Source organism: Quercus robur, chromosome 8 (genome assembly GCF_932294415.1).
Source record: "Quercus robur chromosome 8, dhQueRobu3.1, whole genome shotgun sequence".
NCBI lineage: Eukaryota > Viridiplantae > Streptophyta > Magnoliopsida > Fagales > Fagaceae > Quercus > Quercus robur.
The window spans coordinates 13,515,186-13,535,674 of NC_065541.1; the positions used below are offsets into that span (position 1 = coordinate 13,515,186).

The 20,489-nt window shown below is 33.7% G+C and overlaps 1 protein-coding gene across 9 annotated transcripts; it reads right to left on the minus strand.

Moving 5' to 3' along the window:
- Positions 1–609: 609 nt before the first annotated feature.
- LOC126694678 (chloroplastic lipocalin) lies at positions 610–18,331 on the minus strand. 9 transcript variants are annotated; one of them, XM_050391063.1, is made up of 6 exons: positions 18,058–18,322; positions 17,094–17,217; positions 16,342–16,581; positions 15,608–15,898; positions 15,107–15,134; positions 610–954 (listed from the first exon to the last, which is right to left on the minus strand). In XM_050391063.1, exons 1-6 carry the CDS (start codon positions 18,129–18,131, stop codon positions 704–706), a joined length of 1,008 nt encoding a protein of 335 aa, XP_050247020.1. In that variant the 5' UTR covers positions 18,132–18,322; the 3' UTR covers positions 610–703. The 9 variants fall into 9 exon arrangements, with proteins under 9 accessions (XP_050247020.1, XP_050247016.1, XP_050247019.1 ...); XM_050391059.1 differs by lacking the exons at positions 15,107–15,134; positions 15,608–15,898; positions 16,342–16,581; positions 17,094–17,217 and adding exons at positions 1,451–1,741; positions 2,202–2,459; positions 2,949–3,072 and having other exon boundaries at positions 610–982; positions 18,058–18,331; XM_050391062.1 differs by lacking the exons at positions 15,107–15,134; positions 15,608–15,898; positions 16,342–16,581; positions 17,094–17,217 and adding exons at positions 1,451–1,741; positions 2,202–2,441; positions 2,949–3,072 and having other exon boundaries at positions 610–982; positions 18,058–18,325.
- Positions 18,332–20,489: the final 2,158 nt, after the last annotated feature.

The window sequence follows — 20,489 nt, forward strand, 5'->3', positions numbered from 1 at the left end:
GATATTGGATTAAAGTAATAGACTTGTTTTAATCATTTGTTGCTCTAATTTGGGAGAAAGTAACTCTTGTTAAATACATATCAAGTCAGTAGTCTTGTAACAAGCCATGAGTAAATACCATGTGATGGTAAAAAGATGTGACAAGAGATACTTTCTCCTACTTTAGAGGCATAGAATCTAATTAATTGGTTTTATGAGATCTCAAACAACTATGTCCAAACAAGACAAGGAGACATTAGCAATTGTTAATAACCCAAAAGTGGAACTTATAATAATTTTGTCACGTTCAGGTAAATCCCTAAAGCAACGATTTTTAGAAATAAATTTTAGTCATGAAATATGAAACGGAGCCACTGTGTGTGGCATGTAACCACATGACATTGAAGTTTCAGGTAAGGTTCTGCTAAAAAAATGTCAGGTTTTGATGGACAGTTTTGGTCTGAGGAAGTTCATGCATTACTAAAGCCTGAGTTTTTCTGGCACCGACCTCCATAGGTAAAGCAACATGCATTTTGCAAGCAGTTAATCTTATATTGAACTGATCAAAAATCCGTTCTTTCAATACTGTACAAGTGCCTGTATTTTGCAAGCAGTTATCAAGAAAATATATTGGATAATTAAGATTTACAGGAAAAATAATCTGGTGTATTCTGTTGTCTGTGTAAAAGTATAAAAGAACACCACAATTTGTTTGAACTCAGTACTACTTAAAATATAGCTCAAGGAGCTTCTTCAAAGTATCAAATACACTTGTAAATGGATTAAATTCAACAGAGCCCTTCAATTCTAGGTCAGGAAATTGGTTTGTTAGAGCCTGTTGCATTCTAGGCATTGACATCATTGCAGCTAACTGACCATTTGACATTACTTCACAGTCTTGTGGAGTATCCTTGATTTTACTTGGATCATACCCAAAGTTTTCCAAATAAGTTTTGTACTTCTCAATGAATTCAGGTCCAGGGTCAGGTGTCCTCGAGTAGATCTGAAAAATATTGATACCAAAGAATATACTTTAAATAAGGAGATTTTCAATATTGGATACCAACAACATTTATTAACATATTGGTCATAAATATTATGAGATCACACTCTAAAATCAATGAGTATACTTTATTGAAATTTGGATGATCAAAAAGAAAGACAAATTACCTATGGACAGTTCTGAAACAAATTACTGATTACATCCATTAGAATACATCAAGTTGACATGTTTGCTACTCAATTCTATTCTAAAGTTATCATAGTCTAGTAATAGCAATGGCAATAGTTGAAATTGCTCAACATTCTCATCAGAGTTTTCCCTCTACAAATTTACATCAACTACTCTTATAACCTTCGTAACTAGAAAAAAGATTCGACTGACTATGAACGAAGTGACAACAATGCGATACTTGACAAATAAACATGACTAACAAGTTCTTGACATTGTCTTGTCCTAATATATAATTACCTGAATAAAGCCTCTGTCTTTTGCTCCTGAAACAAGAGCAAAGTTGTCATAATCAGTAGCAATCACATCATAAGGCTCCTTGGGGATAAATGGTAGTGTTGGAAAACGAAGATAACATTTCTCTTTTATCATCTCCTGCTTTTCTAGTTCAGTTTCATTTTTCTCCAAATCATCCTCTGGAAGGCATTGAACATTTCCCCTGATGCCAGTAATATACCCATTGGGGCCCCCATGAACACAAAAGGTATCAACTTGGATAAAGGGTGACTCCATATCAAATGTATATACACCCTGTAATTTGATAAATAAGTATATTTAGCACCTGAACTTTGTAGGCATAAAGTATTGACTGAAAGACTAGTGTTGTATTTTTTTTTTTTTTTTTTTTTTTTTTAGTTTTATAAATAGGACAAAGAAAGATCCCTATATATTTTAGAGACCAAAATATAGATACACATTTTGGATTCCAATATAACTCTTTTATTGCATCATCCACAACATGAATCCCTGAGCTGCACTGGACGAACAAGTGGTTGCCACTTGAACTAGCTACAGCCCAACATTTCTTTTGTCAACCAGGAAGTTGGAGATTGTTTTACACGTCTTTTATGCTTTCATACAATGATAAATTTAGATATGAAGGGCCAATTTAAAATGCACTAAAGTGGGGAAGAAAATAGGCTTGCAAACCACTATCTCGATAGATAGATGTCTTCAATGCAAGTCACTATCATATATATCCTTAGCATACCTGAGTGCAGTGACAGTCTTCTTGACCTTGTCCAGCAAATCCACGTTTGAGTGAAGCAACCTCAAACCATCTTCCAGAATATCTAATGGGGTCGAAATCCTTGGCTGTCATACCTCTCATCATCATTAGCCTCCCACTTCTTTCATCAGACCCCTCAACAAGTGGGAGAGTTAATATACCATCTGGTGCACTAGCAAGCTGGCAGATATTGGGGTGATAAGATAGATCTGCCGCAATAACCTGCCCACGAAAAATAGGCTGATATAGAATCAGATCATGTTCATCATATGGAGATATCTGCCTAGTTTATTGCAATAATCTTGTATCTCTAGCTCTTGCAACTTCACTAGCCCATCTAATTTGGTATGAGATTCCCTATCATTATAGAATCAACCCAACTAGAACATCTTCAAATTTTAAGGTTTATATGAAAACAGTACAGAAAAATACCAATAAAATCAGCACTTAAACCAAACTTGAAGCCAGGCTATCTCTTTTTAACAAGCTTCTGAGTATATTTGGAAGGGAAGGGAGAAAAACTATTGTTACCATAAGTAAATTTTGGCCTATAATCTTTGTAATATGGAGCCCATGACAATAGTTTGGTCCCTCTCTCTATGCCTCTCTTCTGTGCATAGCAACTTATTACATACCAAGTAGTGAAGGAAATATAGGACTTAAGTTAGGAACTCTGCATCAAAATTCCAATCATTCAATGCTAGCTCATACAGTATCTTGTTTACTAACCTGGTTTGTCTGAGATAGAAATATTAGTGAAGCAGCAAGCCCAGATAGTACATGTTTGGTCACAAGCTTACTTGATAAAGTTGGCTCAGGAGAGAACTTGAACATTGTTTTTCCTCCCGTTGCCCTGTTTGGGCAGCAAAATATTGTCGTTTCTGTAAATTTTATGGAAAAGAAATAGAGTATATATATCCTAATTGTTCATGAATCAGAAAGTGGAGAGACAATACATGTAATTATGTACTTGGAACTACATAAAGATGGGAAAACATCATGGTTGGCCTGTTGGAGTTCTTCAGTGTCACATGGGAATTACAAGTAAAAGTATGGAGTACACCCAAAATTTATGTGAAAACTTCACACCTTTAAGTGCCACATAGATGGTGCACTCCAGATATCAATCACATTTGACTTGTCACCATTGATTGTGTCTTAGTCCTACCCAGATATCAAAATCTAGTCCACCAAATTCTAAACTACCTTCAACCTATTCCACTTACATAAAAATCAGAAGATTCACCAGCCATCATTAATTGTTTCCACACCAAAATTCCTAAAAATTGAGACTGGGAAAAAGAAAAAACAAAACAGCATTGAAACACAGTCCATACGTATTGATCATCAATACCCAAAACATTTTCCCACATTTACTAAAACGGATTCACAAAAAAAGATGTCTACCCATTTTACATTGCACCATTCCTAACCATAAAGAGTGTAGAGTTTACAACCTTCAACCTATGTATCTTCATTGTAATCAAATTTGACTTATTTTCACAAATTCTCTCTGTTTCTCTAATTTCCTCATATCCAATTTCACAATCTCTTCTCTCTTACATGAACAAAGCACATAAAAATAAAAACAACCCAGAAAAGAAAAGTATAAAATTAACAAAGAAATCAGGAAGAAGATAAGTTTAGAGCATGAAAGTTGCAATTTTTTAAAGCCAAAACTGTTGGATGATTACCTCGGAATGGGAGAAGAAGAGGAACAACATTGGAGGAGTAGTGGTGATGACTGAAGAAGAACTTGTACCATTTCTTTTATTGTTTTTCTTTTTTAAAGCTTCAGAGTCTTCAACATCTACTGTCACAAACTCATTTTTTCCTCAGTTTCTCTGCCTCTCCGTGTGTGTGTGTTGTTGTGGTGCTTGTTTTGTCGGTTCATATGACTCATATCTTTCTGGGGTCACATGTCTAGCTGTACAGTGATCTTGCATTATATCCACATCCACTATTAACTACCGTTCATGTGACATTACATTCACTTGCATGGCTTCGTGAAGGTATCCCTAGTCCTAAAAGAATCTCCCGTGTCTGTGACAGATTGGAAATACTTTAAATATTAGTTGGTATTGGTAGTAATTTAGGGGGTGTTTGGTAGATATGTTTAAAAACATGTGTTTTATTGTTTGAAAACATGTGTGAAAATACGTTTGGGTGAAAAAGTATATAGAAATACGTGTAATGTTGTTTAAAACTGAAAATGTGTGTTTGAATGGGTGTACCAAACACCCCCCTTAATACCCAAAGATCTTCTACCCAAAATTTAGGAAAATTGGCTTCATGGACTATGGGACTTGGATCACAGTCCTATTGGCCACTAATTCAACTACTTCTTAATCTTAGACTCCATGATTTTTTGTGAGTACTGCTAAGGATGCTATGTCATTCATCTATGTGTAATTTCATAGCAAATAATTTTTGGTGTATAAAGTATAAAATGAATTTACGTATTGGTGTTAAATTCTATCTTCTTAAACTCAATCTACTTGCTATAAATAGGTTTGTGTGTGATGCATCATTTGTTACAATTTGATGATATGTTTGACTATAAGGGGTGGACATTCACCTTCATTAGGGTGGCAAAAATGAACCAAAACCCATTAACCTGTCCATGATCCGCCTATATTCTAAGTAAATCTTAACCACCAAATTAAGGAAAAATTGGTTAAATAGGTAAAGATTTATTGGGTGCCCATGGGTATTAATGGGTAAATTAGTTGGATACCCATCTTCTTTTTTCACCTATGCTAATATTAGATTTAAAAAAAATTAAATAACTAAATAAATAAAACTCATGAAATCCAACATATACAGATCTAAACATAGGAGATTGACAATTTTTTTAAAAAAAAATTTATAACAAGAGATTGATAATTTTGAACCAGAATGAGAGAATTTTGTTGATCTAAATTTGTATATTTACATATTTACAACCAAATCAAAATAGTCCCTTAGTGATTTTACAATTAAATCATACTCGGAGAGATTTGGGTGGAACTTGGTGGCACTTCCCTCAATGCGGCCTTGAAGGCGGAGCTTGGTGGCATTATCTTCAATCCTTCATCAGAACAATAAAATCTCCCTCTCCTCCTTCAACCACTTCACCTTCAACTCCAATGACTTGTACATAAAATCGAAAATAACAACAAAACTCTCATACTTTCGATGCCTAGATCTTCAATGGAAATGAAAAAAGAAAATTATCCAATTACTAAAATTACATAATTGGCCTAGGAGGAGGAGCCTAATGTACTCATGAGTTTAATGGTGAGGGTTAACGTGGTCAATGGAAAAAACTTTGGACATTAGAAATCAAAAGTGTATAAAAAACTTGAGAAAAATACAAATACTAAAAGAGAGTGGCTCAACAAAGGAGAAAGTGGAAATGAAGTTGAAAAGTGAAAAATTGAAAGTGTATCGAGAATTAATCTAACAGGGCCTTGTTTGGTTCTGGAAAAAGTGTGGGATAAATCTATATTTCCAATACTTTCTTTATGATTGTATCTCATTGGTTTCGTAAAATTACTGAGGTATCCCAATTTTAGGTTTACAAATTATTACCACTAAAATCTGAATCTATGAGATTAAATGGGTTGGGTAAGGTTTATATACTATATATTTAAATTGGTAACAGATAGATAAATGGGAAATTTTGTAATTATATACTTAACTTATTTATGATCTAATTCGAAACTCATCCAATCTAGCCAACCCAACCAATTGCCACCTCTGATAGACAAACACGAGTCTCCAAATTAAAACTTTATTAGAACTAGTCGCTAATCCGTGTGATGCATGAGGAAGCTATCGAATGTAATATTCAAAAGATAATGTCATGCACCTGAAAAGTTGTCAAATTAAACAATGTTAAGGATACAATCTTTTTCACACTTTGCTAAGGTAAAAGGTTGTGATCGGAGAAATATCAAATTCATGTAAAGCTACCACTAACATTGCTTCTCTTATGCACCAATCACAAGTTCAGAAGTTTTATATCTTGAAACTTATTGATTAATTTATGTCTACTATAGCAACTATGCTCAAAAGGAAAACAGATAAACGACAATTCATCATCATGTTCTTCAAAACAAAAATCACATATAAAACTTGTCGCTTAGCATAACATGCAAACTGTAGTATCATAACAGGTCCAAAGTGATCTTTTGCCCCATAGAATTTAGTCCACACCAGCACTTTCCAAGACCCATATGCCTTAAATGACCCCCCTCACATTCTTCTCATATTCCTCCTCTCATTCTCACTCTCCCTTTCTCTTAGGACACATTTATTATAGTTCACAATAATCAAATTGATTCTATCATCAGTGATGGCTTCCATTGCTTCAATGTTTGCACTGCCCATGATCTTTATGTCTTAGCAATCATCATTAGCCTTAGCATTCTTCAAAGTTCTCTAAATAGTTATCATTCAATATTGTTTTTCAAGCCCAATTAGAAATTGTGCAGAGATTTATCATTCAAGGTTATCTCAACAACTATAGCTTATAACATTCCTTTTGATATATATTGATGTTATAAATTAATCTGATTCATCCCCCACCCCTACCATATAAATGACGCAGCCTAAACTTTATCAATATACTAGCTAGCTATTCAGTCTCAACACCTCTCCATAACAATACCTACAACTTTCCCTCACCATGCCTAATTCTATCCCCATTTAATATCTCAAAACATGTGTGATTTCCCTTAATCCGAGACCTACAAATTTTAGATTGCAATTGTAGCAACCTCAGCCTATAACTCCAATTAAACCTTATCCTTGTTTATTACCCTAACACACAGCATTAAATCCATTTATTTTCTTCTCCACATCCAAACCTATATTGGTTATTGACCAAAAACACCTGCTGCAAAATTTGTCTAAAAATTCTAAAACTTAAGAGTAAAATCACTATAACAACATATAAAATTAAGTAAAGAACCATTCCTGACAGACGTATTTGGCTTACCCTCTTTTGAATAATTAAGACATTAGAGGATTGGACAAAGTCTACAAATTAGACTTACATATATTTACTGTGCAGCATCTTTGAATTGTAGAGGAAAATTATAATATTAAACTTAAATTTGGCTTACATGACAGTTAGCTAGCAACATCCTAAATTTAACTAATAAGTCAAGTAACCACTGGACATCATTGAAACAATATCAATTCTAAACCAATCTACCAATCAATTAAATAGCCACATAAATTTAATTAAGGAAAAATCCATATACAAAACACAACCACAACAGAATCATAACCATAAGCAATAATTTAAGAATACCAAAACAAATACTAACTATATAAGTTGTTCAAAAACCAACAACCACATTTAAATTGTGAGCAAAAAAATAAACAATGAATCAAAGTGCACTTACAAAGCATTAAGCAACCTTTCAAATTCCATAGTGGAGGAATTTATGAAAATCAAATAGTGGAAGAAAGATTCGTCAAAAATAAATCAAGAACCTACAACAATAGTTGAAGCAAAGGAGACCTAGAGGGAAAATTTGGAAAATAACACCAATTCTCAAACAATTTCGTTAGTTAGCAATGTTTCCAAACTATTTAGGAAACTAACATCTCGAGTCTAACGAAATCGATTTTGCTCTTAGAACTCGACCCTAAAAGACTCGATTTCTTTGAGAACTCGAGCCTAAGAAAGATGATTTTTGCGTTCTGTGAATCCTTCTTCTTCCTTCATTTTTCTGCGTTCTGCGAGTTCTTCTTCTTCCTTCATTTTTCTTTCTTTATGGACCAAATCAAAGATTCAGAAAAATGTATAAAACCCAATGTCTGGGTTCAGAGAGTAGAGGCTGTTGTTTGGGTTCAGTCCAAATCGTGGGGTTGCTCGCCTGGGTTCAGTCCAAACTGTGGGTTACTTCGCCTGGAGCTTAACCATCGCTGCCTCCTCCAACCTTCACCGTCACTCCTAGGTTCGATTTGGGTTCATGGAACTTCTTCGTGGTTTTTCGATTTGGGTTTTCTGATTTGTTGTTCGTGATTTGGTTTTTCTGATCATGTATTTCTGATTTGTTGTTCGTGATTTGGTTTTTCTAATTTGTTCTTTTTGGTTTTTTGGTTTGAAATCTCTTTATGGAACTTGAGTCTTTAAAACATGAGTTCTAGTCATTGAAATCCAGTCCCTAGAACTCAAATTACTACACCAAAATCAAGTCCAATGAGCTCGAGATGTTAGTTTACTAAATAGTTTGGAAACGGTGCTAATTAATGAAATTGTTTGATTCTGTATGGGTTGAATCCCATTATGGGGGGTTCTTCTTCAAGAACAGAAACCCCAGTCTTCTCCTCCTCCATGCAAAGAACTCCTCTGTATGGTAGCAACTTTTATCATTGCCAGAAAGCACTCTAGTGGACAGAAACATAAATCCCCACACTATATTTAATAAACCCCACACAAACAACATCTCCTTACTTGTTCAACACTTAAAAAAAATAATAATAATAAAAAATTAAAAATTAAAAATTAAAAAAGGACAAAGATTGCATCTTTATCTATCGGTACCATTCACTCCTCTATATGGTAGCAAATGTTATCATTGCCCTTAGCTTTTATCAAGTTCAGCTTTTATCATTTCCAACAACTCCTACCAGAAGACATTATGATGCTTTGTCAAGCCCATGATTCTACTGTGTTGTCGGTAAAATAATTGCTTGTAAAATATGTTGAATTGTAGTTTGAGTTCCGGGTGCTATAAATAGAAGACCAGTGTATGAAGGAGGGATATAAAGCCTTAGAGTTTCAGAACTCCTCCTTTCCTTCCTCCTTATGTAAAATTCCCTTGTCATATGTAACAACCCTTTTTGATCTAATAATATCAGTGAGTTTGTTGTATATAGTATCTTGTTCTATTCCACACCTTCTAGTAATATTGTATATATTGGTAGCTCTCTACATTCTCAACCAACTTACATAATAATCTTCTTACACCCCCTTTGAATCTCTATGTCTTTCTCTATATTTTGTGTCTTTCTGTATGTTGAATCTCTGTGTCTTTCTCTATATTTTGTGTGGAAAACAACTCTTTCAGTTGAAAACTATTATGGCTACTACATCTTCTGCAATGAGTGATACCTCCAAATTCCCTTTTGACCCTTCCTTTCGTAAATCTACAGGAAATAGACTAGAATATTTATATGAAACCTCCCATGTCCTAGAAGATAGTAAAATCCCTATTATTGATTTCCCTATTGTAAATCCCTACACTATTTTTAATAAACCCCAATCCTCTTTCAAAAAAGCCATAAAAAAATATATTGGTCCTTCTCATCCTTCTACTGTAAAAGAATATGTTCAAGCCTCTAAGTTTGACCAGTTCAATATTCCAGCTAATGATGGTGAAAACTTCATTACTCTTTCCCTTCCCAAGGAATTTGTTAGCTCATGGCAAAAGCAAGGGTATACTCATCTCCACTTTGGTGCTGTAAGGTTGGCACTAACTTTCCATGGAAGAAAGGGACTCCCTACAATCTCTAGAATGGCACTTCTTGACTCCAGATTTTTGTAGTATCAACATGCAGTTATTGGTACTGTCTAGACAACTCTGAATGTTGGAACTATTTTTGTCATACTATTCCCAAATTTCAATATGCCTTTAAAAGATTCCCATCTTTGTGATGCTCTTAAAGTTCAAGGTCAGATTATTGGAGCTTCTCAAGTACAAGACACTTATGCAGCTACACTCCATTATCAACTTGCTTATAAGCTCCAAAATCATGCCTTTGACGTAGCAGTCCCAGAAATTGCTCAAACTGATGATGCATTGCTTACTCAAGTTGTCCGGGATTAACTCCGATGTGTACATTTGTCCCTAGACAGCTTACAAGGGACCAGATGACTTCCCTCTTCCCAGAATCATGGATCACAAAGTACGAGTCACTTCATCAAGCAGTTCAGCTGATCCAGTCCAATAATCCTTTCTTTATCAGAAAAGAAAATGGAGAAGTAGAGACAAGATTCCTTAAGGCTCCACCAGAAAAGAATGATATAACAGTCTTTCCAACCCAGATGGCAATGTTGCAGCCCATACCATATGTTGCTGAAAAAGGACTTGTAATTAAAGCATTCTGTGAAGATGGAAAACCTTGTTATGAAGGAAAATCATCCTTTGGCCATATATGGTGGGATATTTGTGAATGTGATGAATGCAAAGAAGAATCAATTGATGATGATGATCAACCGAGAAGAAGAAAGAAAAAATCTCTCCAGAAAAGCTTGAAAGAAAGATTTGAAGTTGGTGATCCTAAAGTAGATCTCTTGGGAGAACCTTCTGGAAAATTTGACTATTATGTCTTTTATCCCAGAACCAAAAAAGAGAAACCCTAGTCTTCTCCTCCTCCACGCAAAGAACCCAAGCCTAAACAAGATCCTGACCATGAGCCCAAACCTCCATTGATTCCATATTACCAAAATATCCTCCCTCAATTACATAAATATCATCCTCCTCCTTTCCCACAAACCCAATATGAAATTGAGGGAGGATATTTTGGTAATATGGAACCAATAGACGTTTGGGCTTATGGTTAGGATCTTGTTTAGGCTAGGGTTCTTTGCATGGAGGAGGAGAAGACTGGGGTTTCTATTTTGTGGTTCTGGGATAAAAGACATAATATTCAAATTTTCTAGAAGGTTCTCCCAAGAGATCTACTTTAGGATCACCAGCTTCATATCTTTCTTTCAAGCTTTTCTAGAGAGATTTTTTCTTTCTTCTTCTTAGTTGATCATCATCATTAATTGATTATTCTTTGCATTCATCACAATCACAAATATCCCACCATATATGGCCAGAGGATGATTTTCCTTCATAACAAGGTTTTCCATCTTCACAGAATGCTTTAATTACAAGACCTTTTTCAGCAACATATGGTACGAGCTGCAACATTGTCATCTAGGTTGGAAAGACTGTTATATCCTTCTTTTCTAGTGGAGTCTTCAGGAATCTTGTCTCTACTTCTCCATTTTCTTTTCTGATAAAGAAAGGATTATTAGACTGGATCAGCTGAACTTCTTGATGAAGTGACTCGTACTTCGTGATCCATGATTCTGGGAAGAGGGAAGTCATCTAGTCCCTTGTAAGCTGTCTAGGGACAAATATACACATCGGAGTTGATCTTTTCCAGAGACCCAGATATGCTAAGATCCCAATTGGCTTAAAAATGGCAATTACAATCACAAAGTTTATATTTAAAAAAAAAAAAAAAAATCAAAGATTGTTTCTAACATGCACAACTTTCTTTCTTTTTTCTTTTTTTTTCTTTGTGTATATTATATTCAGGAAAAAAAAAACAAAAAACGAAAAACGAAAAACAAAAACAAAACAAAAAACAGCTTTTCATTGATCTTTTTCACCTGTAGAGGGAATTCTTGAAAGGAAAAAAAATAATAATAAATATTTTTTTTTTGAAACTCATTATCAAACCTGATTTAGCTACCTTAAGTGAGTGAGAACTTGTGTTAACAAAATTTCAGGGCCCGTTTGGTAGAGGAGTTTGAGTAATGTTATTTATAGTTTTTTGAAATACGTGTGGATGAAAAATTGTGTAGAAATGTGTGTAATGTTGTTTAAAAACTAAAAATGAGTTGTTTAACAACTCTACCAAACGGGGCCTCAATATCTTTTTTTTGCCCACAAACTACAAATACTATCCCTTTAAACAAATAGAGAAATAAGGAATTAACCTTGGTTTTAAAACCAGATCGAATCGGCCGATTCGACTGGTGGTTTTAAAAATCAGATCGGATAGGCTAGTTCGACCAATTCAACCGGATCTTATTTGGTCCGGTTATTATTAAAAATCGGAAGTTAAGAAAAAAAAAAGAAAAAATGGAAACTAGTACAGTCAAACCGGTTTTAAGCTGCTTTGCTCATTACACTTCAGCCACTGTGTTTTTGACAAAAAATAAAAAAAGATAGAGATTTTGTTTCAAATTCGAGAAGAAGAGAGATTTTGACTTTGAAGATGCTGTCAAGTCTAAAGCTGTGAAGCCTAAGGCGCCCACATTGACACCAAAAACATCAAATTTACTATTTATGAGTTGACACAATTGAGGAAGAATCGAGGAAGCCCAAACCAAGTCCGCTTCAGTTTAAGAGCTTTGCTTGTTGCTCTTGCAGACTTGCACATGCACTGATGCACACATATTGACGAGAGAGAGAGAGAGAGAGTATTGAAGGCAAAGAGATGAAAAATTAGAAAAAAATGAAAGAAGAAACTAGAAGTACAGTGCAGAGAGAGAGAGAGAGAGAGAGTATTGAAGGCAAAGAGATGAAAAATTAGAAAAAAATGAAAGAAGAAACTAGAAGTACAGTGCTTTTAATTAACCGAGGTGTGGATGTAAGATTTCAAAATATGTTGTGGGTGGAGTATCAACGTGTAATGGTAGGAAAGAAATATCAAGAGGGCGATGATATTGCTACTCAACAGTGACTTTTTGTTATTTGAAAAATGAAAGAATAACTAAAATACTTTTTGTAGTGGGCTTGAATTTGGCTGTCTAAAATATAAATTAAAGTTAAGGTTTAATGTTTTACTATTATTTAATTTAATTTTTTAGTTAAAATGATTAGTTATAAAATTATTTATTTATTTATTTATATTTTATTATTATTAATTATTTATTTATGATATTATCAATTTGACTATCAGTTCGACCTCGGTCTAACCATAAAACTGAGAACCACTCTCTATTCTGGTTCTTTGATCGTACCAGTTTGTAAAACCATGGAATTAATCAGAAATAGATGTATATCGAATTAAATCAATCTATAACATTATACAGTTAACAAAAGTACACAATTAAGTAAGACAATAAGCAAGAAACTTGTATATACATATATTTGATGGTCAAAATGAGAAACATGTCTCATTTTTTTTTTTTTTTTTAAATCAGAAACATGTTATGACATGTTACCTTTCCTAGTCCATTATTACTTGACTGACAACTGAAAGTTCCCTTTAGTTAAAGCCCCTTTTTCAGTTTGGCTCAAGCATTTGGTCGAACACTTTGAGGGTGATGGGGTTGGCCTCTCAAAATTTCAACACCCTAAGAAAAATGATTTAGAAAGTAAATTTAACATAACAATCATCCACATCATAGCAGATAGTAACAAAATGTGTAAAAAAAAAAAAAAAAACTTCAAGCAAAAGAATAGAGCACAAAAGAAACTAGGATTTAGAGATACATCAATTGAATCATGCAACTTCTGTTAGTATTTATATACTGTGAGGAGAGGAAGCCAGGAAGGAAGGAAGATAGACGCTGGTGTGAACTAAATGTGAAACCGTAGAACAGAAGGTGGGGAAGGGGAAGGAACTAAATTTGAAATGGTGAAATAAAATGTGGGAAGACAGGAATTTGAAACTGTGCAACAAAAGAAAAGGAAAAACAGAAAGTTGAAACCGTGAAAACAAAGGGTTTCACAAAGCATTTCGGTTGAAAAGGTTTTGGATTTGGGCTTTTATGGTGGAATTAAAGTTATAAGAAGTGGGCTTTATGATGGAGATAGGGCTGAGAATTATTTTATATTTATTAGTATTTTAAAATTGATAAAAATTATTTTAAAATTGTAAGACAAATTCAAAAAAAAAGACGGAAATGACATGGCTGCTGATGTGGCTCAACGTGAACATTGCAACATTAAATGCAGTATTATATTATATAAATATAAATTTTGGTATCCTTCAATATCTCAGCTAATAGTGCCATAAAATCACCTAATTTTAGATTTTATTTATAAGAGCATTTAATATCCTTCGGAAGGTGTTATACATTTCTAAAAGGCTAATGGCATTTAAAATACTGCCACTACTAATGAAACTAAATCATGTCAAAGTTGTGTTATTCCCCTATCACACAATATACATGTGAACTTTGAATGGTTTGACATTGGATTAAAGTAATAGACTTGTTTTAATCATTTGTTGCTCTAATTTGGGAGAAAGTAACTCTTGTCAAATACATATCAAGTCAGTAGTCTTGTAACAAGCCATGAGTAAATACCATGTGATGGTAAAAAGATGTAACAAGAGATACTTTCTCCTACTTTAGAGGCATAGAATCTAATTAATTGGTTTTATGAGATCTCAAACAATTATGTCCAAACAAGACAAGGAGACATTAGCAATTGTTAATGACCCAAAAGTGGAACTTATAATAATTTTGTCACATTCAAGTAAATCCCTAAAGCAACGATTTTTAGAAATAAATTTTAGAGTCATGAAATATGAAACGGAGCCACTGTGTGTGTGTGCATGTAACCAAATGACATTGAAGTTTCAGGTAAAGTTCTGCTAAAAAAGGTCAGGTTTTGATGGACAGTTTTGGTCTGAAGAAGTTCATGCATTACTAAAGCCTGAATTTTTCTGGCACCGACCGCCATAGGTAAAGCAACATGCATTTTGCAAGCAGTTAATCTTATATTGAACTGATCATAAATCCGTTATTTCAATACTGTACAAGTGTCTGTATTATGCAAGCAGTTTATCAAGAAAATATATTGAACAATTAAGATTTATAGGAAAAATAATCTGGTGTATTCTGTTGTCTGTGTAAACTGTAAAGTATAAAATAACACCACAATTTGTTTGAACTCAGTGCTACTTAAAATATAGCTCAAGGAGCTTCTTCAAAGTATCAAATACACTTGTAAATGGATTAAATTCAACAGAGCCCTTCAATTCTAGGTCAGGAAATTGGTTTGTTTGAGCCTGTTGCATTCCAGACATTGACATCATTGCAGCTAACTGACTATTTGACATTACTTCACAGTCTTGTGGAGTATACTTGATTATACTTGGATCATACCCAAAGTTTTCCAAATAAGTTTTGTGCTTCTCAATGAATTCAGGTCCAGGGTCAGGTGTCCTTGAGTAGATCTGAAAAGTATTGATACCAAAGAATATACTTAAAATAAGGAGATTTTCAATATCGGATGCCGACAACATTTATTAACATATTGGTCATAAATATAATGAGATCACACTCTAAAATCAATGAGTATACTTTATTGAAATTTGGATGATCAAAAAGAAAGACAAATTACCTATGGACAGTTCTGAAACAAATTACTGATTACATCCATTAGATCCATCAAGTTGACATGTTTGCTACTCAATTCTATTCTAAAGTTATCATAGTCCAGTAATAGCAATGGCAATAGTTGAAATTGCTCAACATTCTCATCAGAGTTTTCCCTCTACAAATTACATCAACTACTCTTATAACCTTCATAACTAGAAAAAAGATTCGACTGACTATGAACGAAGTGACAACAATGTGATACTTGACAAATAAACATGACTAACAAGTAACAAGCTCTTGACATTGTCTTGTCCTAATATATAATTACCTGAATAAAGCCTCTGTCTTTTGCTCCTGAAACAAGAGCAAAGTTGTCATAATCAGTAGCAATCACATCATAAGGCTCCTTGGGGATAAATGGTAGTGTCGGAAAACGAAGATAACATCTCTCTTTTATCATCTCCTGCTTTTCTAGTTCAGTTTCATTTTTCTCCAAATTATCCTCTGGAAGGCACTGAACCTTTCCCTTAATGCCAGTAATATACCCATTGGGGCCCCCATGAACACAAAAGGTATCAACTTGGATAAAGGGTGACTCCATATCAAACGTATATACACCCTGTAATTTGATAAATAAGTATATTTAGCACCTGAAATTTGTAGGCATAAAGCATTGACTGAAAGACCAGTGTAGTATTTTTTTTATAGATAGGACAAAGAAAGATCCCTATATATTTTAGAGACCAGAATATACACATTTTGGATTCCAATATAACTCTTTTATTGCATCATCCACAACATGAATCTCTGAGCTGCACTGGACGAACAAGTGGTTGCCACTTGAACTAGCTACAGCCCAACATTTCTTTTGTCAACCAGGAAGTTGGAGATTGTTTTACTCGTTTTTTATGCTTTCATACAACGATAAATTTGGATATGAAGGGCCAATTTAAAGTGCACTAAAGTGGGGAAGAAAATAGGCTTAATTTTGTCATGCAAACCACTATCTCCATAGATAGATGTCTTCAATGCAAGTCACTATCATATCTATCCTTAGCATACCTGAGTGCAGTGACAGTCTTCTTGACCTTGTCCAGCAAATCCACGTTTGAGTGAAGCAACCTCAAACCATCTTCCAGAATATCTAATGGGGTCGAAATCCTTGGCTGTCATACCTCTTATCATCATTAGCCTCTCACTTCTTTCATCAGACCCCTCAACAAGTGGGAGAGTTAATGTACCATCTGGTGCACTAGCAAGCTGGCAGATATTGGGGTGATAAGATAGATCTGCCGCAATAACCTGCCCACGAAAAATAGGCCGATATAGAATCAGATCATGTTCATCATATGGAGATATCTGCCTAGTTTATTGCAATAATCTTGTATCTCTAGCTCTTGCAACTTCACTAGCCCATCTAATCTGGTATGAGATTCCCTATCATTATAGAATCAACCCAACTAGAACATCTTCAAATTTTAAGGTTTATATGAAAACAGTACAGAAAAATACCAATAAAATCAGCACTTAAACCAAACGTTAAGCCAGACTATCTCTTTTTAACAAGCTTTTGAGTATATTTGAAGGGAAGGGATAAAAACTATTGCTACCATAAGTAAATTTTGGCCTATAATCTTTGTAATATGGAGCCCATGACAATAGTTTGGTCCCTCTCTCTATGCCTATCTTCTGTGCATAGCAACTTATTACATACCAAGTAGTGAAGGAAATATAGGACTTCATTTAAAGTTATGAACTCTGCATCAAAATTCCAATCATTCAATGCTAGCGCATACGGTATCTTGTTTACTAACCTGGTTTGTCCGAGATAGAAATATTAGCGAAGCAGCAAGCCCAGATAATACATGTTTGGTCACAAGCTTACTTGATAAAGTTTGCTCAGAAGAGAACTTGAACCTTATTTTTCTTCCCATTGCCCTGTTTGGGCAGCAAAATATTGTCGTTTCTGTAAATTTTATGGAAAAGAATAGAGTATATATATCCTAATTGTTCATGAATCAGAAAGTGGATAGACAATACATGTAATTATGTACTTGGAACTACATAAAGATGGGAAAACATCATGGTTGGCCTGTTGGAGTTCTTCAGTGTCACATGGGAATTACAAGTAAAAGCATGGTGTACACCTAAAATTTATGTGAAAACTTCACACCTTTAAGTGCCTCATAGATGGTGCACTCCAAATATCAGTCACATTTGACTTGTCACCATTGATTGTGTCCTAGTCCTATCCGGATATCAAAATCTAGTCCACCAAATTCTAAACTACCTTCAACCTATTCCACTTACATAAAAATCAGAAGATACACCAGCCATCATTAATTGTTTCCACACCAAAATTCCTAAAAATTGAGACTGGGAAAAAGAAAAAACAAAACAGCATTGAAACATAGTCCATACGTATTGATCATCAATACCCAAAACATTTTCCCACATTTACTAAAACAGATTCACAAAAAAAGATGTCTACCCATTTCACATTGCACCATTCCTAACCATAAAGAGTGTAGAGTTTACAACCTTCAACCTATGTATCTTCATTGTAATCAAATTTGACTTATTTTCACAAATTCTCTCTGTTTCTCTAATTTCCTCATATCCAATTTCACAATCTCTTCTCTCTTACATGAACAAAGCACATAAAAATAAAAACAACCCAGAAAAGAAAAGTATAAAATTAACAAAGAAATCAGGAAGAAGATAAGTTTAGAGCATGAAAGTTGAAAATTTTTAAAGCCAAAACTGTTAGATAATTACCTCGGAATGGGAGGAGAAGAAGAGGAACAACATTGGAGGAGTAGTGGTGATGACTGAAGAAGAACTTGTACCATTTCTTTTATTGTTTTTCTTTTTTAAAGCTTCAGAGTCTTCACATCCACTGTCACTAACTCATCTTTTTTCCTCAGTTTCTCTGACTCTCCGTGTGCGTGTGTGTGTGTTGTTGTGCTTGTTTTGTTGTTCATATGACTCATATCATTCTGGGGTCATGTCTAGTTGTACAGTGATCTTACATTACATCAACTATTAATAACTACCGTTCAGCTCTTTCTTCAACCAGATACTACAAATCAAAAATGAAATCCTGTGACACATTATCGTCTTGGTCTGACTATTCCTACGTCGGCCAGGCCCTTAAACGAATATACTCATTCAACAAAGTTTGGCTACACGACTCTTAAGGAAAATATTAACATTTTTTGAAAATCTTGTAGTTGAATTTTGTATTTTTTATGTTTTTAATTTGTATGATAATTTTTGTGTCAATTGAATATTATTTATCATTTAATCTATAAACTAGTTTTTTATGCATAATTTTATGGCGAAAATTCCATTTCGGTTCCTACATTTTGAGGTTACAGTCAATTTAGTCTCTACATTTTAATAGCAGTCAATTTAGTCCTTATTATTTTCAAGTTGCAATCAATTTAGTCTTACCATTAACTTACTAATAAAAAATATCTACATGACAAAAGGTTTGCATTATTGGCAAACACGTGGCTAACATAATACATAAAATTAAATATTTAAAAAGTCACCTAAGCATTTCAATTTAAAACAAAATCCATGTCAGGAAAAAAAAAAAAAAAAACTGAAAAGATTAATTGAAAGAACAAAAATAAAGAAACTAATTTTTTTTAGTCTTGAATTTCTTTTATTTTCTTCCCCATCCTTGCACTTTCTTAGATACCAAACACAATATCCAGCAACACCACAATCTGAAACCAAACAATATAATCTTCTTTGCCCCTCTCTCTCTCATTCTCTGTCACATACACTCAGAAATCCAAATCTTTATTTCCAATAACCATGGCTGAGCATGGTGGAGCAAGAGGAGACATCAATGGCTTTGTGCAAGGCTTCGGCAGCAGAGGCCTCAAGTGGAACTGTGGACGTGGAGAACGCCGCCGTGAGCGACGTGAGGAGGAGAAGTAGGTTTCGTCCATTCCAATAAATCACCAGAATAGATCTACCTCCACTCACTCCGTGATGGGTGATTGGGATTCCATATCTAGGCCTTGCAGATTTGAATGTGTTGCAGTGTTGGTGGATTAGAAATAGCAAAATTGATTTCTGGTGGTTGTGGGGTTTCGGCCTTGGTGGTTCAACTTTCAATGGTTTGGATGTTAATGGTGGCTGTAAATGGGCTAATCTGTGATGGTTTTGATGGTTGCGTGAAGTTGCTAGGAGAATAGATAAAAAGAGAAGAACGTAAAAGAAAATTGGTCTACATAACTTTTTTTTTTATATAATAGAGTTAGTAACTGTGTTGTGTTGCTGGGAATTATGGTTGGTAGCTAAGAAAAGTTTTGAGAATACAGAAGAAAGCATAAAAGAAATTGAGGATTTTATAAAATAAAAAATAAAAAATCATTTTTTCTTTCAATTCATCTTTTCAGATTTTTTTTTTTGGTTTGACATGGATTTTAAAAAAAATTAAAATGCCTAGGTGGCTTTTTAAATATTTAATTTTATATTATTATTTTAACCATGTGTGCATCAACCATGCAAAACTGTTTGTCACATAGACATTTTCTGTTAATGAGTTAACGGTAGGGACTAAATTGACTGCAATTTGAAAATAACAGGGACCAAATTAACTGCTACTAAAATGCAGGGGCTAAATTGACTATGATACAAAAATATAGGGATCAAAATGGTGTTTTCACCTAATTTTATATTACAAAATTTTGAAATTTAAATATTTAATTAATGATATATTTATAGATTTTTTATTATTTAGAAATTTTGTAAGCATGAAAGATGTAAAAGGAAAATATAATCTAATAATGGATTTATCACATCTGATAAAAATATATTGCCTCCTCAAAAAAAAAAAAAAATATATATATATATATATATATATATTAATTACAACTAAATTTATTGCCAAATTATATCCATACTTTATTTATGTACAACTCAAACCTATATAAAAATATAATAGATAGTTGATAAATTTAATGTTAATTATCAAAATAGACACATAAATGGATAAATCAATGATAAAAAACACTTTTTCTATAGTCATTATTAAAAGAAAAAATCTTCCTCTAAACTAAGTTAGAGAAATCTCCTCTTATTACATGTCAATTTATAAGACTGTTCACATGTATAAGAAATTACGATTTATTAAATTATTTAAGTAAGTCACATGACTATTAAATAAGTCGTGTTACTAAAAGTATAAG